Here is an 18533-nt window from a genome sequence, read left to right as displayed (position 1 = left end):
TTAGTCAGACATTGTTACTTGCATAATTTTCTCATAAAATACTTATAGTTGCTCTAGCCTTTTACAAGATCTCAATCGTCTATTTTTCTTTAAAATTGAAAAAATTATGATTACTTGGCAAAGTTAGTTGTGCCACACTTCATGGGTCCGTAGTGTCTTGCCTTGCATGGTCATGGTCTTATGAGTCTTCACGACCCCAGCATCCTGCATTACCTCATGTGTGCCGATTGTGGGTTTTTTCTCCCTGGTACTTGTTCCATGTTATATGGTATGTGATGCATATGACTGTTTATGTAACTAGTATTTTTTTTTTATTCTTGCAGCAATTGAAGCTTGTAATGGATTCTATAAACTGGGCATTTCGACATACTGAAAGAAATATTGCTGAGACTGGCCTTAACCTTTTATTGGAAATGCTGAAGAATTTTCAGGTTCAAATTTTCAGTCAAGTTTAGAGCCCTACTACGTTCTTGATCAGCTTTTGTGTGGCTTTGATGTTCTTTCACCCTCCTACAGGCTTCTGAGTTCTGCAATCAGTTTCACAAGGCTTATTTCCTTACAATTGTTCAAGAGATATTTGCTGTTCTGACAGACACATTCCACAAACCTGGTTTCAAGCTACATGTCTTAGTGTTGCAGCACTTGTTTTCGCTGGTATTTGAGTTTGCCCTCCTTTTATCTGTCTCTGTTTCCTAACTCCTCTTAAGATACAAGGTATTTGCAATTGTGCATTTGCAGGTGGACTCTGGTTCATTGACAGAGCCATTGTGGGATGCAGCTGCAGTTCCTTTGCCCTATCCAAATAATACATTTTTTGTTCGTGACTACACTGTAAAACTGCTTGGGACATCATTCCCTAACATGACAACGACAGAGGTTAGAAACCTGCAATTGTCTTTGCAAGTGAACTGAATTTTGTATGTTATGCCACAATCTTACAAATGTTGCTTTCCTTCCCAGGTAACTCACTTTGTTGATGGGCTCTTTGAGTCAAGAAATGACCTTCCCACCTTCAAAAACCATATTCGTGATTTCCTCGTTCAATCCAAAGAATTTTCTTCTCAGGTAAAGTCTGGAGTATATTATTTTCAGTGTGTGTTTGCTTGAATGATTGGGCATCTCATCAGCCTCTTCTTTTTTATTCACAATGAGAAGTTACTTTGTACGAGGATATGATTGTAGAATTTTCTCACTTCCTCTTTCTCTCCCACCCAACCCAACACGCACACAAGCACAGCTATCTCATGCACACTTTCCATTTCACTGTACTGTAATCTTTACATGTTTCTCTTAATCGTAGTCACAAATCTCTTTCTTGGGTAAATATTGGCATTGGAAAATCTTGTGACATTTAAAAAAAAACTAGTTTTTTTTGGGGAAACATAAGCACACATTGAAAAAGTGTGAAAGTGTGTTTAGGGTCTGGATATCATATCAGACCCGAGTCATATCAGACTTGAGTCCTTTTAATGTATAGTTTTTATTTCATTCCGGGTCTGGATATTAAACCAGACCCGGACCCATACTGTACACACAAACATATTAATACATTGTTTAGGTCACGATTTCAGTAATGGAAATCGTGACAGCCGCAGCCCCTTCTTCTTCTATTCTCTTTCTCTTTCTCTCAATACAGGTTCCAGAGGATTCTAACATGGTATCAGAGTCGAGATCCATCTAGGGGTTGAAGAGGCTTCCAAAGGGTGTGACCGACCAGAGGTTTGAGGATTTCTTCGTCTCTTGTCTTCTTCTCTTCTTCAGTTTTTTTTCTTTCTTCCTATCATTTCTTCTCTAACCCCTTCTGGTGGATTCACGTCTCACGTGAATCCCTAAATTCACGTGTGAGGAGTTCACGTGAATCCTTGTTCACGTGAATCCTGTGTGTCATATGAAAAAAGGGGGGGGATCTGTTTCACGTGAATCGCTGTGTATTCCCCACGACCCACCCTCTCTGCGTCTGTTTTTTTTTTCAGATCTGATGCACCAGATCTGTACTCACTGCGTATTCCCCTTTTGCTGTCCATATTTGCTGTCAGTAAATATTCAATCTGATTCTTATTCTTTCCAGCGATTCCATCTTCAATCTGTTTCTTCTTGCTGTCACAACTGATATTCACATACCAGTTGTCTGCCCACACCATATTCATCTGTGTCTTGTCTGAAAACACAATCAGTTAAAAAAAATTTCTGTCCAACAAAATTTTTCTTATTGCATCAATCACAAAAAACAAAAGGGGGAGGAAGGGAAAATCCAGACCTAATTCCCTTTTGAATCTGACAGTCTCCGATCGTTAGCCTCTCGAAGGTTGCACAACCGCAACAAAAGAAAAAGTCTCTTAGGTCACCTGGATGAAACCACTCCAGTCCCGCTAGAATTTGTTACGAGAGAAGAGAAAGATGATAAAGGGGCAGGTTCAATTGTGTATGTCAAAAATGCAGAATACCTCAACTGGGAAAGGAAAGATCAATCAATAGTTGCATACATCACTTCTACCTTGTCTCAAGAGGTTCTTGTTGCAATCCCCGACAATCGTACAACCCTGCAACTTTGGGAGAGATTGGTTCAGACATATTCACAAGTTTCACAGGCGAGGATGGTTTTTCTCAAGAGAGAATTTCAGCTGTTGAGAAAAGATTCCATGACCATCATGGAATATCTAAACAAAATGAAGACTATCGCAGACCAACTTGCAGTTATCGGATGTACGGTGAGTGACAGTGATGTGCAACAAACTCTAAGTGGATTGGGATCCGACTATAATATGATTGTCACTTCACTATTGTGTCTGCCTGCCCTTCCTACTTTTGATGAGTTGCGAGCTAAATTAATTCAGTATGAAATGATTCTGAAGGAATTTTCTGACGAAACTCATGCTCATACAATTTTTCAAGAAGTTTTTGCCACAGGAGTGGCTTATGGTCGAGGACGGGGGCGAGGGGGACAAGGGCGAAATGGACATGAAGGACGTGGATTGCTTCCCACTCTAAATATGTTGACTCATGCTCAGGGACAAAGATCTATCCCTACTTGCTTCCTTTGTAACAAAAAGGGGCATATCAAGGCGAATTGTTGGCACAATCCTGAAAATAAAGGAAAGACTCCACAGACAGAACAAAAAAGAAAGTCCACCAATATCAGAGACAGTGGAGAGATTAGAGATCTGTTGATATCCGCCTTGTCAGAATTAAAATTAAAGCAGAATGATCAAGGCACTTGGTTCATTGACTCAGGGGCAACAACTCACGTGATTGGTGATGCAGGTAAACTTTCTAAACCTATTCCTTATTTTGGCAAAAGTAAAATTGTCACTGGAGATTGATCTTACCATACTGTTTCTCATGTTGGAAAATTTGTCATTCCCATGTTACATTCTACTCTTAAACTTTCTGATGTTCTTCATGCTCCTAATATCAAGAAAAATATTGTCTCTGTTTCTAAACTTGTTGATGATAATCATGCTTCAGTCGAATTCACTCCCTTCTCTGTGCAGGTCAAGGACCTTCACACGAGGGAAACATTCGCTGAAGGAAAGAGATGAGACAATATGTATGTCTTTGAAGAAGCTCCATGTCATCCTGTCTGCCCCCTCATCTGGATTCAAAATGTTCATTAGAGTCATGTTCCTTCTCTTCAGCAAATGTTTTTAGTATTTCTGAATGTAATAAGCCTTTCTTTTGGCATAGTCGATTAGGACATTGTGGGAGTCATTTTATTGAGAAACTTGTTTCTAATAATCTCATTCCAAAAGAAAGTCTCAATGTGGACGAGAAAAGTCAGAAGTGTTCCAGTTGTCTTATATGCAAAAGTCATGTATTGCCTTTTCACTCTATTAATAAGAGAGCTTCAAAGCCTTTTGAGGTAATATGTTCTGATGTATGGGGACCTGCCCCAGTTGTCTGTGGAACTGGGAGCAGATACTACCTAATTTTTGTTGATAGCTACTCTTGATACACCTGAATATACTTCATAAAAAATAAGTCGGAAGTTTTTCTTTTGTTTCAAAATTTTCTTTACTTAGTAAAAAATCAATTCAGTGAGTCCATCCAATTCTTCCAATGTGATGGAGGTGGGGAGTTCTCATCTAGTAACTTTATTTCCTTTCTTCAAAATAATGGGATAGGTAGAAGGGTGTCCTGTCCACACACCCTCAACAAAATGGGATTGCTGAGCGAAAACACATGCATATCGTTGAAAGTGCCATGAGTATGCTCCATGACAGTAATCTTCCGATCAATCTGTGGACAAAAGCTTTTCATTTTGCCGTACATGTGATAGATAGATTGCCTATGGTTGTTCTGGAAAATAAGTCTCCTTGTTACTGTCTTTTTGGAGCTCATCCTAGTTATTATGATTTGCGAGCCTTCAAATATGTTTGTTATGTGCACATTGATCGGTCCCTGATAAACAAGTTTTAGGACAAGGCTCAGAAGTGTAGATTTGTGGGATATGCAGACGACTACAAAGGATATAGGTGTTATGATCCCGCCAACAGACATATCAGAATCTCAAGAAATATTATCTTTGATGAACACAATTTTGATCACAAAGCTGGCACAACGGATATGTCCCCTACCATCACCGCAGTTTATTACTCTTGGTTGAATTCTGAGCTTTTTGCTAGTTCCAATGAAGTTTGTTCTCCAGGTTGTGGGCGGTAGGAAGAAGAAACGTCTGACTATTAGCACATCGGGATGACAGAATGGGGAAGAAATATCATTCGTACCGGGCAGATACAAGGGCATTTGCTATACTAGACAGAGAACGACAGTGCCAGACCTTTCAAATCACACCTCAGCAGCTGCACCTACTTCCTCTCATACTCTTGAGGTCAGAAGATCCAATTGCATTCGACACCCTATTGATAGGTGGGTTAGTTATAACAAATTCTCCTTGGATTTTCAGCTCTTCTTAACTGCCCTGAATAAAGAAGATAAACCTATTATGTACTATCAGGCATCCACTTCTACCAAATGGGTAGAAGCCATGAATGATGAAATTTAAGCCTTACATGAATGTAGAACCTGGGAAATCGTTCCCATACCACCTGACAAAAATGTTGTTGGATGCAAATGGGTCTACAAAATAAAGTATAAACCAGATGAAATCATTGAACGATACAAGGCAAGACTGGTGGCAAAAGGGTTTACTCAAGAAGCAGGGCAAGACTATGATGAGACCTTAAGCCCAATGGTGAGAATGGAAACAATTCGAATTATTCTTTCCTTGGCCGTTGAATATGGATAGAAACTGAGTCAGCTTGATGTAAAAAATGCATTCTTGCATGGGGATTTGAAGGAGAAAGTCTACATGGAACAACCCCTTGGATATCAAGAGCAAAATTGTAAAACACATGTGTGCAGACTAAAGAGAGCTATCTATGGCCTAAAACAAGTCTCTCATTCTTGGTTTGACAGCTTTTACCTTGAGATACAAAAGCATGGATTTTCACGCTCTCTACTGGATCACTCATTGTAACGCCCCAAAATTTCAACTTGTGATTTCGAAAACACTATCGAAAAACCTTTTAAAGATTTAAAGTTTTTATTTTTCAAAAGCGACAGTGGAAGACATTTAGAAAGAAGCACAAGTTAACAAATCATGGGTACGTTAGCTGAAAAACCGTCATTTCACATGAACAACTACTTAAAGGAATTGAGGAAATAATAGATCATTAATAAAATCTGTAGTTTATTACAAAATGAGTATTTTCCCAATATCCAATAATTCTAAAGGAAAAACTCCAAAACTCAGAGCCAAGATGCCAGCAGAAAGAAGAGAAATCTTGAGCCATATTGCACCACGCCATCGGCCGCATGTGAAGTCCTACTCCTCACCTGCCCATGAAATGGGTCAGTTTCATAACAAACCAGTAGGTGCAAAAATACATAAAGTAGAATAAAAATAAAACAGGACATTCATGAGGTAAACAGTTTATTATATTAAAAAAAAGTACAATTATAATCTATTCTAGCAAGTGTAACATATGCAAGGAGCTATTGTTTGAAACATTTCAAGCAGTGTAAGTCTCAATCATCTACAACTATTTAAAAAGATATTCTTTAAGTTCTGATATTAACTGGCCTGTGGGTACACACAAACACGAAACGTAGAAACAACCGAGACCGATCCGAGGGTTTATTATATCAAGTGTTTTCATTAACCCGGATGACTGACTGAGTCCGCTCCTAAGGAGACAGTCAGTGACCAAGAGAGTAAATCGCCAAAGGCATTCGTGCCCCATGGATGCATCAAACTTCTGCATAAGTACCTGGGAGTTACCACCTAGGATAATTTATGGTAATCCCAATTCCCCTAACTCCGATGACTGGAGAAGTCAAGTCTTTTGCCCGTAGGGTGGTTGTTAACAACCTGTTCATTGGAGTTTTTGTACCATCCATCCTCTTCCTTGATAAATCGTGAAGGTCGAATGGGTACGACAGGGGGTTTCTTAACCGCCGCCCTATTCCATATGCTCTGGTATGTTAGACCCACTCGAGCATCTTGCCTGTGAGGGCGAGTTGTCACCATTTATATGATCTCAGCATTGTGCTAAATGCACGCTTCGAGGTTACTACGACCTCATTACCCAAACATTGTAACACACATGGGACATATTTGTCTAAAAGTACGGTCATACCTTCCTAGAGGTACGATGAGAGGGCAACAAATAATGTCTTGTGATTCTTTTGGTTCATATATGACATATATTGCTCTTTAAGCAATTGGCCTATGAAGGCCAACATTATCTCATTTATATCAATAAAGTGTTGATTGCCCACTTCAAGGTACTTTATGACCTCTCGTAAAATATATACTGTACTTGTCTTAAGGTCCGGTTACAATAGCAATTGTCGTGGGTTTCTTTCTAGAAATGAGTCTACCCATAGAGTTTACATTAAGCATGCAATTTCAAAAGAATAAGGATGAGGAAACACAAAACAGACAATCACAAGTTAAGTAATCCTACAGGTAAGCATGTATGCCAAATAAATTATTCTATCACAGAATCCTTATATTTTATTTCATTCATACAAACTCTTCGTGCGACTTTCCCCTACCTCGGGATGTCGTGCAACTGTGTGCGTCTACGAGTGTAGATGATACGAGGCTCAGGCCGCAGAGCCAGAGCGGGGTTCGATGCGAAGTCTGCAAAAGTGTGAGAGTTATTATGACATAGTTATCAAAAAGAACAGAAGGGCAATGGTAAGACCTGCCCTGTCGGCGGAATCTGATGAGTGGCAGGGTCAAGGCTCCTGCTTAACAGGGAAAAACAGAACGGTAGTGGCCCAAGACCTCTGCTTGACCAAACGGCGAACAGCAGGGGCATCGACCCTTGCCTGACCAAACAACGAATGGCAGGGGTCTGAGCCTCTGCCTGCCAAAACAACAAACGGCAGGGGCCTCAGCCCCTGCCTGATGAAAGCAATAAATGGGAGGGGCCTCGGCCCCTGCCAGACACAACAGCCAACGGCAGGGGCCTCGGCCCCTGCTTCACGAGAGTAACAAATGGCAGGGACTTCGGTCCCTGCCTGACAAAACTGGATGACAGGGGCCTCGGCCCCTGCTACCCAATGAATGGCAAGGGCCTCAGTCCCTGCCAGACAAAACGGCAATCGGCAGGGGCTGTGGCCCCTGCCTGACCAAACAAGGAAATGGCAAGGGCGAGGCCCCTGCCTGACGAACGAATAATGGTAGGGGCCCCTGCCCCTGCCTGGCGGAACAGGAAATGGCAGGGGCCTCAGCCCTTGCCTGGCACAATTATAAACGACAGGGCCCTTGGCCCCTGCTCGTCCAAATAGGGAATGGCAGGGGCCTCAACCCCTGCCTGTCGAAACAGGGGATGGCAAGGGCCTCGGCCCCTGCCTGACAGAGTCACGACGACAACAAAAAAGAAGGAAAAAGCATGGCAAAGGGGGAGCGGGAGGATGCAGGGGGACGACCGACCTCTCGTCGGTCGTCCGATAGCCCACAGGGAAGAGAGGGGGGTGCCGCAGGGGCCACTGGCTCACCGACAACCTCAAGAGAGAGAGGGAGATGACAGGGGCCCCGTAGGCCACTTGTCGGGCCTCCGAGGGACACAAAGGGAGTGGGAGGGCGTGACAGGGGCCGTGCACCGCGTGTCGGCCTCCCGGTAAACCCTCAAGAAGAGGGTGAAGAGGGAGGACACGGTTGGGGCCATTGACCTCCTGTCGTGCCTTCCGGCGAGATGACAGAGAGGGAGGTGAGGGGAGAATAAGGGGAAAAAGAGCGTACCTAGGGAAAGGGTCGTCGGTCGGCAGTGTTGTCGCGCTTCGGGAACGAGGGGGATGGTCGGCACGAGGAGGAGGTGGCTTGAGAGGGAGGCGTACCTCCCCTTGCCCTCCTGCGGTGCTCTTAAAGAGCTCGGGGGGGGGGGGGGGTAAATGGGGAAACCCCGATGGGTTTCCCTAATCCAGTCGAAGCGTGGGTGGGGTGCGACGCTCGGGAAGAGGATTTCTTAAAATCCGCTTCTTGAGTCGGGTTTTGAAACCCTAATGAGGACGGTCCCGGGTCGGGTCCGATACTATTTTTTTTAAACGTGGGTTTTACATCCTACCCTCTTAAAAGAATTTCGTGCGCGAAATATTTATTGCCTTCATGAATCAAAATACACGTCAGGATATTTTTCTATAATATCGTTCTCAGGTTCCCAAGTACATTCGTCAATTCCATGGTGTTGCCACCGAACATTTACAAAGGAAATGGTCTTTGATCTTAGCACTTGGTCACGACGATCGACGATCTCTACTGGTCTTTGTTCGAATGTCAAGTCCCCTCTAATGTCCACATCATCATAATGAATGATGTGCGATGGATCGTGAACATACTTCCTCAACATGGATACATGAAAAACATTATGGATCTGAGCGTACTGAGGAGGTAACGCCACGCGATAAGCTGCTTCTCCAATCCGTTCCAGGATTTCGAACAGTCCGACGTATCTAGGACTTAGCTTTCCCTTTTTCTCGAACCGAAATACGCTCTTCGTCGGAGATACCTTAACAAAAACAATCTCGCCAACTTCGAAGGTAAGCTCTCGTCGACGTCTATCTGCATAGCTTTTCTGCCGACTCTGAGCGGTACGGAGTCGTTCCCGAATCATTTGCACTTGTTGAGTATAGTGTTGTAGAACTATGGGTGCCTCCAGCCTTCGTTCACCGACTTCACCCCAGTAGACAGGTGATCGACAAGGCCTCCCATACAAAGCTTTGTATTGGGCCATCCCGATGCTCGCATGATAGCTGTTGTTATACGCAAATTCCGCTAGACTAATGTGAGAATCCCACTCTCCCTTCTAGTTCATTATACAAGCTCGAAGCATGTCTTCCAAGGTCTGAATCGTACGTTCTGACTGCCCATCAATCTGGGGGTGAAACACAGTACTGAACTTCAACTTTGTGCCTAAAGTCAGCTGAAGTTGCCCCCAAAACCTCGAAGTGAATCTAGGATCACGATCAGAGATAATCGAGACCGGAACACCATGCCGTCTCACAATCTCTCTTACATAGAGATCAGCGAGACTATCTAATGGCTGGTTGAGACGGACATGTAGGAAGTGAGCAGGCTTGGTGAGTCTATCGACAATCACCCAAATTGTGCCATGCTTCCTCCACGTCCTCAGTAGACCGACTATGAAGTCCATGGTGATATCCTCCCACTTCCATAGAGGGATCTCTATCTGCTGCATGACCCCACCGGGTCTTTGGTGCTCAATCTTGATCTGCTGGCACGTCAAACACTTCGAGACATACTCAGCCATATCTTGTTTCATTCCGTTCCACCAATAACTCTGTTGTAGGTCCTTGAACATCTTCGTGCCGCCAGGGTGAATGGTGTATCTAGACTTGTGGGCTTCCGCAAGAATTTAATCTCGTAAGACCGGGTCAGCAGGAACCCAAAGGCGCTCCTTCAGCCATATACTTCCATCCTCCTTCCGACGAAAAGGTGTATCTGTCAGTATCGCTTGAGCCTTCAACTTCTCGTAGCGTGCATCCGTCTTCTGCCCATTGATGATCCTAGCTAGTAGCTCAGGTTGAGCAACAAGATGGGATAAACTGATTGAATCTTGAGTGATTGTGAAAGGTTCCCAAGAGGCTAGGTCTTCAACTAACCTCCAACCAGCAAATAAGGCATTAATCGAAACTTCTGGTGCTTTGTGGCTGAGGGCGTCAGACACGACATTCGCCTTCTTTGGGTGGTAGGAGAGGGTGATGTCGTAATCTTTGAGAAATTCTAGCCAACGTCGTTGCCTCATGTTCAATTCTTTATGTGAAAATAGATACTTAAGGCTCTTATGATTGGTGAATGCTTCAAACTGCTCCCCATACAAGTAGTGTCGCCATATCTTCAGTGCGAACACAACCGCGACTAACTCTAAATCATGAGTTGGGTAGTTCTTCTCGTGAATTTTAAGTTGCCGAGAGGCGTAAGCGATCACTTTCCCATTCTGTATCAGCATGGCCCTAGGCCTAACCCAAAGGCATCGATATAAATCACGAATCCGCCTTTACCAGAAGGTAAGGTCAAAATAGGAGCACTGGTAAGTCACTTCTTCAATAATTGAAAACTTGCATCGCACTTCTCGTCCCATAAGAATCTAGCATCTTTCTTCAGCAACTTCGTCAGGGTAACGCAATTTTAGAAAAATCCTGAATGAATCTTCTGTAGTAACCTGTTAGTCCAAGAAAACTCCTGATATCACATGCGTTCTTCGGTTGCTGCCAACTGAGTACAACCTCAACCTTTGCAGGGTCCACAGACACTCCTTCCTTAGAAATAACGTGTCCCCAAAACATAACTTCTTCGAGCCAGAATTCACATTTAGAGAACTTGGCATATAAACGTTCCTTTCGCAGGGTCTCCAATACGATGATTAGGTATTCTCGATGTTGTTGTCGACTTTCTGAGTACACCAAGATGTCGTCGATGAACACGATCACGAAGGTGTCCAAAAATGACTTGAACACCCTATTCATTAAGTCCATGAAAGCTGCAGGGGCATTGGTCAGTCCGAACGGCATGACCGTGAACTCATAATGTTCGTATCTCGTCCGAAAGGCCGTCTTAGGAATATCATCATTCTTAATTCTGAGTTGATGGTATCTAGACCTAAGGTCGATTTTCGAGAAAACTTTAGCCTTCTGTAACTGATCGAACAAGTCTTCGATACGTGGCAATGGGTACTTATTTTTTATCGTGGCCTGGTTGAGCATTCGATAGTCCATGTATAAACGTAAGGTCTCATCCTTCTTCTTCATGAAAAGCACAGGAGCTCCCCAAGGAGATACGCTGGAGCGAATGAATCCCTGATCCAACAACTCCTGTAACTGCTTCTTGAGCTCCTCAAGCTCAGCTGGCGCCATCTTGTAAGGTGCTTTAGAGATTGACATCATACCTATTAGCAATTCAATATAAAATTCTACCTCACGAGACGACGGAAGTCCCGATAGTTCTTTAGGAAAAACGTCGGGATAATCGCGAACAACATCTAGCTCACTGATGAGAGAAGGCATTGGATCCGATTGGATAACACTAACCAAAAAGGCAGTGCATCCTTTCAGCAAGAAATTTTGTGCCTTTAGCGCCGAGATCATCCGACTTGCTCGCATAGGTCTGGGAATTTTGAATTTTACTCTCGGAGAGCCTGGAGGTGATAAAACGATCTTGCCATCACATCAAAATATCTTGGCATGATACTTGTGCAACCAATCCATGCCTAGGATGACGTCAAATTCTGTCATCTCAAGCAGGATGGCACAAGCAGGCAAGTGCCGCTCTGCCACAACTACGTCTAATTCAGGTATGTAAGTGGCACAAACCGTGTTCTTCCCAACGGGGTTATACACGTCTAAAGCATTATCAAGTGGTTTTACGAATTTTTCTGAAACAAACGAGTGTGTGGCACCACAATCAAAGAGTGCAAAAGCTGCTTGACCAACAACAAGAATGGTACCTTGAACGAGATCCCCCTTTGTAATTTGTTCGACCGTGACTGCATAAACTCGACGCGACTCCTTGACACTGCTTGGTTGTGCTCGCTGATGCTGGTGGTGAGGTGGTCGAGGAGGCTGAGATACGTTGCCGGTTCGCTTGAGGTCATCTGCTGCTTTCTTTCGGCAGTCACATATAAAGTGACCCATCTTACCACAGTACAAGCATCCGCCAGTGTCCCGCAGACAAGATTTTCCTACGTGAGACCTCTTGCACTTGGGGCAGCTATCTCCAGACGACTGCCTGGGCAATGAATGGCCCTGCTGTCGTTGGCGCTTTGCCGGAGGGAACTGTTTTTTCCCTCCCTTGGTCTTCACAGGTAATGGTGGCCGCTGCCTTGGGCCGCCGGAATAGGTCCTCTTTTGATCACCACCTGTCACAGATGACTTTTTTGGCCTACACACTCTTTGAACGCTCTCAATCCTCGTTCAGTAGGGTGGTTGCTGCTACAGCCGCAAAAAAAGTCGCGGGCATGCTGGTGAGAACCCTATGCCTGAGTCCTTCCTTCAATCCACGAATGAACTTTTCAGCCCGCTCATGATCATCCTCGAACAGGTGGGGACAGTAGCGCTCCAACCGTTGAAATTTGGCAATATACTTGTTTAAACTTAAGCTGCCTTGGCACAACTCCAGAAATTCCACCTTCTTCTTTTCCCTCGCATGAGGAGGGAAGTAGTTTCCGAGGAAAACTCTCTGGAAAGCCTCCCAAGGAATCACCTCAGCACCCGGGAACTGCACTTCTCGGGTAGTGTCCCACCATTCGCGAGCGTCGTCCTTCAATCGAAAGGACCCGAACATCGTCTTCTTATCGTCAGGAACAAACAAAACTTGGAACACCCATTCCACCTCTTTGACCCAACTCTCCGCCAAGTCAGGGTCAACCTTGCCAGAGAAGGTAAGAAGGTCAAGCTTCAGAATTTTTTCATAAGTGGCGGTTGGCGTATTCCCAATAAAGGGGCTCAGATCCTGCTGTAGGCGACCCTGACTACGAATCGCCTCTGCCAAGGAGTTGAGGGTATCAATCATGAATCCTCTCTGCTCGCGCAACTCATTAGCCATGTTGTTGCTTGAGTTCCCCGTCATCCTTAAAAAATAATCAAGGTTAAGAGTCAATATACCGAAGAAGCAAAATAAGACATAAGTATAGGAGCAAAGGCAAAAATATAGGTTTTTATTACGAAAATCATTTATTTCGAATCCAATCGTGCTGGTACACAAGCAAAAGTTTTATTCTATAATGATAAATGAGTTCACAGACTCCAACAAAACTTGGTAGGTGCTACCTCCCCTTAGGGACGACTAGAGTACTGTCTAAGATATTCCCTTTTATTGCCTGTGCGCTTGAATTTGCGCTTAGGGGTGAAGGGAGGTGGCTCCTCATAGGAGGTCTCCTGCCCGTAGAGGGGCGTCGTCGGAGTATATTCTGGTGAGCCAAGACTATAACTTGAGGAATCAGTTGCAGGCGTGTATGTGGGTGATACACCGCCCACTGGGTCTGCTAGAGGTGGTGGTTGATCGCCTGCAGTCGAAATTGCAATCTTGCCATCGTACTCGGCCTTGTGGAGGCAGGCATTCATAGTGTGCCCTTATTCTCCACAGAATACGCACCCCTTTGCTAACTCAGGGGGAACATAATCTCCTGATGACTCTTGTGGTGCCTGCTAGCGCACCAAAACGTGCGAAGGCGCAAAACCACCTTCTCGAGCATACACCTCAGCCCACGTTGCTACCAAGGGTATTTGGTAGGCGATCGATAGTGGAAAACCTTGCTCATCCGTAAAGGTGGGTAGAGGATGACAGTTAGCCCAATAACCAGCCCCGAACATCCCTTTTCTGCCCCTCCCTCTTACAGAACGGCCACGCAACCTACGCGCCCCCCTACTGTGACTACCACTAGAACCAACAAACAAATCCATCTTTCGGACGGAACTACGACTAGAAACAAGAATATAATTTAGTCTGAACATGCTATAAAATATCAAAAACTTACAGCGCGATGAGATGCTCAATGGTCAGGATTCACCTCTTTCTAACCTGGCTCTGATACCAAGTTGTAACGTCCCAAAATTTCAACTTATGATTTCGAAAACATTATCGAAAAACCTTTTAAAGATTTAAAGTTTTTATTTTTCAAAAGCGACAACGGAAGACATTTAGAAAAAAACACAAGTTAATAAATCTTGGGTACGTAAGCTGAAAAACCATCATTTCACATGAACAACTACTTAAAAGAATTAAGGAAATAATAGATCATTAATAAAATCTATAGTTTATTACAAAATAAGTATTTTCCCAATATCCAATAATTCTAAAGGAAAAACTCCAAAACTCAGAGCCAAGACGCCAAAAAAAAAAGCGAAATCTTGAGCCATATTACATCACGCCATCGGCCGCCTGTGAAGTTCTACTCTTCACTTGCCCATGAAATGGGTCAGTTTCATAACAAACCAGTAGGTGCACTAATAGATAAAGTAGAATAAAAATAAAACAGGACAATCATGAGGTAAACAGTTTATTATATTAAAAACAAATACAATTATAATCTATTCTAGCAAGTGTAACATATGCAAGGAGCTATTGTTTGAAACATTTCAAGCAGTGTAAGTCTCAATCATCTACAACTATTTAAAAAGATATTCTTTAAGTTCTGATATTAACTGGCCTGTGGGTACGTACAAACGCGAAACGTAGAAACAGCCGAGACCGATCCGAGGTTTATTATGTCAAGTGTTTTCATTAACCCGGATGACTGACTCAGTCCACTCTTAAGGAGACAGTCAGTGACCAAGAGAGTAAATCGCCAAAGGCATTCGTGCCCCATGGATGCATCAAACTTCTGCATAAGTACCTGAGAGTTACCACCTAGGATAATTTATGGTAATCCCAATTCCCCTAACTCCGATGACTGGAGAAGTCAAGTCTTTTGCCCGTGGGGTGGTTGTTAACAACCTGTTCATCGGAGTTTTTGTACCATCCATCCTCTCCCTTGATGAACTGTGAAGGTCGAATGTATACGACGGGGGGTTTCTTAACCGTCGCCCTATTCTATATGCTGTGGTATGTTAGACCCACTCGAGCATCTTGCCTGTGAGGGCGAGTTGTCACCATTTATGTGATCTCAGCATTGTGCTAAATGCACGCTTCGAGGTTGCTACAACCTCATTACCCAGACATCGTAACACACATGAGACGTATTTGTCTAAAAGTACGATTGTACCTTCCTAGAGGTACGGCTACGATAAGAGGGAAACAAATAATGTCTTGTGATTCTTTTGGTTCATATATGACATGTATTGCTCTTTGAGCAATTGGCCTGTGGAGGCCAACATTATCTCATTTATATCAATAAAGTGTTGATTGCCCACTTCAAGGTACTTTATGACCTCTCATAAAATTTATATTGTACTTGATTCGGATCGGTCTCAGCTGTTTCTACGTCATGCTCAGGATCTTGGAGACTTTTTCATTCCTTTTCATGAGATGAATCGTGAGTTCATGCGCATGATTCAAAAGAAAGAAATTGCAGAGGCTTTGAAGAAAATGAAATCAAGAAGGGCAGTTGGCCCAGATGGTATACCTATCGAGGCTTGGAAATGCTTGGGAGAGAAAGCTATAGAATGGTTGACAAATCTTTTTAACAAGATTTGGCGGACAAATAAGATGCCTAATGAGTGGAGGAAGAGTACTTTGGTGCCTCTATATAAGAATAAGGGTGATATACAAGATTGCACAAACTATCGTGGTATAAAACTCATGAGTCATACTATCAAACTTTGGGAGAGGGTGATTGAGTCTAGGTTGAGGAAGGTTGTCATGATATCGGAGAATCAATTTGGTTTTATGCTTGGAAGATCAACTATGGAAGCTATACATCTTCTTAGACAACTTATTGAGAGAAATAGAGAGAGGAACAAAGATTTGCATATGGTTTTTATTGATTTGGAGAAGGCTTACGATAGAGTACCTAGGGACGTTCTCTGGTGGACAATGATGAAGAAAGGTGTTTATGTCAAGTACATTAGTATAATTAAAGATATGTACGAAGGAGTAGTAACCAATGTCCGCACTTGTGGAGGGGTGACAACCAATTTTCCTATAACGGTTGGGTTACATCAAGGATCTGCTTTAAGCCCTTTCAATTCAAGAAAATGTGTTGTAGTGTATGTTGTTTGCTGATGATATTGTTTTGATTGATGAGTCTAGAGCTGAGGTTAATGCTAAGTTAGAATTATGAAGACAGACATTGGAAGCAAGAGGTTTTAAGTTGAGTAAGAGTAAGACAGAATACATGGAATGTCGATTTAGTAAGCAACAAAGTAGTGATGGGAGTTTAGTGAAGCTTGGTGAGCAAGAAATACCGGTGGATGATTCTTTCAAATATTTGGGATCTATCATTCAAAAGTATCGAGAAATTGATGGAGATGTAAATCATAGGATAAAGGTTGGGTGGATGAAATGGAAGAGTGCAACTGGAGTGTTGTGCGATCGTAGAATGCCATTGCGGTTGAAGGGAAAGTTTTATAGGACGACTAGTAGGCCCGCTTTACTATATGGTACAGAATGTTGGGCTGCCAAGAGACATCATATTCAAAAAGTGAGTGTAGTTGAGATGCGTATGCTGAGATGGATGTGTGAAAATACAATAAAAGATAAGATTCAGAACGAGGAGATACGTAAGAAGGTAGACGTTGCACCCATTGAAAATAAGATGAGAGAGAATTGTTTACGGTGGTTTGGACATATTCGACGAAGGCCTAATGATGCTCCAGTTAGAAGGATGGAGAAATGGAAAAATATATTAGTTAAAAGAGGTCGGGGTAGGCCTAGGAAGACATGGATGGAGGTGATAGGAAAGGATATGAATGCTTTGAACCTCACCGAGGACATGGCATTGGATAGAAATGAATGGAGGAAAAGGATTCATGTGGAAGACCCAGAATGATTTTCTTTGTTGGTTCATATCGCCGAACCCAATTGTTTTGGGATGAAGGCGTAGTTGTTGTTTGTTTGTTTACTTGTCTTAAGGTTTGGTTACAATAGCAATTGTCGTGGGTTTCTTTCTAGAAATGAGTCTACCCATAGAGTTTACATTAAGCATGCAATTTCAAAAGAATAAGGATAAGGAAACACAAAACAGACAATCACAAGTTAAGTAATCTCACAGGTAAGCATGTATGCCAAATAAACTATTCTATCACAGAATCCTTATATTTTATTTCATTCATACAAACTCTTCGTGCGACTTTCCCTTACCTCGGGATGTCGTGCAGCTGTGTGCGTCTACGAGTTTAGATGATACGAGGCTCAGGCCGCAGAGCCAGAGCGGGGTTCGATGCGAAGTCTGCAAAAGTGTGAGAGTTATTATGACATAGTTGTCAAAAAGAACAGAAGGGCAATTGTAAGATCTGCCCTGTCGGCGGAATCTGATGAGTGGCAGGGTCAAGGCTCCTGCTTAACAGGGAAAAACAGAACGGTAGTCGCCCAAGACCTCTGCCTGACCAAACGACGAACAGGGGCATCGGCCCTTGCCTGACCAAACAACGAATGGCAAGACAATGGATGGCAGGGGTCTCAGCCTTTGCCTGCCAAAACAACAAACGGCAGGGGCCTCAGCCCCTGCCTGATGAAAGCAATAAATGGGAGGGTCCTCGGCCCCTGCCAGACACAACAGCCAACGGCAGGGGCCTCGGCCCCTGCTTCACGAGAGTAACAAATGGCAGGGACTTCGGTCCCTGCCTGACAAAACTGGATGACAGGGGCCTCGGCCCCTGCAACCCAATGAATGGCAGGGGCCTCAGTCCCTGCCTGACCAAACAAGGAAATGGCAGGGGCGAGGCCCCTGCCTGACGAACGAATAATAGTAGGGGCCCCTGCCTGACGGAACAGGAAATGGCAGGGGCCTCGGTCCCTGCCTGGCACAATTATAAACGGCAGGGGCCTTGGCCCCTGCTCGTCCAAATAGGGAATGGCAGGGGTCTCAACCCCTGCCTGTCGAAACAATGTATGGCAGGGGCCTCGGCCCCTGCCTGACAGAGTCACGGTGACAAAAAAAATGGGAAAAAGCATGGCACAGGGGGAGCGGGAGGGTGCAGGGGGACGACCAACCTCTCGTCGTTCGTTCGATAGCCCACAGGGAAGAGAGGGGGGTGTTGCAGGGGCCACTGGCTCACACGCAACCTCAAGAGAGAGAGGGAGACGACAGGGGCCCCGTAGGCCACCTATCGGGCCTCCGAGGGGCACAGAGGGAGTGGGAGGGCGCGGCAGGGGTCGTGCGCCGCCTGTCGGTCTCCCGACAAACCCTCAAGAAGAAGGTGAAGAGGGAGGGCACGGCAGGGGCCATCGGCCTCCTGTCGTGCCTTTCGGCGAGATGACAAAGAGGGAGGTGAGGGGAGAATAAGGGGAAAAAGGGCTTACCTGGGGAAAGGATCGCTGGCGTCGTCGATCGACAGTGCTGTTGCGCTCCAGGAACGAGGGGGATGGTCGGCACGAGGAGGAGGAGGCTCGAGAGGGGGGCGTGCCTCCC

At 44.2% G+C, this 18533-nt stretch overlaps 1 protein-coding gene across 1 annotated transcript in view; it reads left to right on the top strand.

Moving 5' to 3' along the window:
* The window catches only part of LOC149823124 (protein EXPORTIN 1A-like), a 94743-nt gene that overhangs the window by 66373 nt on the left and 9837 nt on the right, over nucleotides 1-18533 (top strand). Inside the window, exons 28-31 of the mRNA XM_089981441.1 lie at nucleotides 324-431; nucleotides 517-654; nucleotides 739-876; nucleotides 961-1065. Coding sequence (XP_089837567.1) covers nucleotides 324-431; nucleotides 517-654; nucleotides 739-876; nucleotides 961-1065 — 489 coding nt within the window. The remainder of the gene's footprint in view (nucleotides 1-323; nucleotides 432-516; nucleotides 655-738; nucleotides 877-960; nucleotides 1066-18533) is intronic.

The sequence above is a fragment of the Nuphar pumila genome, chromosome 11, assembly GCF_984573655.1.
Source record: "Nuphar pumila chromosome 11, dmNupPumi1.hap1.1, whole genome shotgun sequence".
NCBI classification, from domain to species: domain Eukaryota; kingdom Viridiplantae; phylum Streptophyta; class Magnoliopsida; order Nymphaeales; family Nymphaeaceae; genus Nuphar; species Nuphar pumila.
The sequence above is the reverse complement of the archived record's forward strand: the minus strand, read 5'-3'. Positions and strand labels throughout refer to the sequence as shown.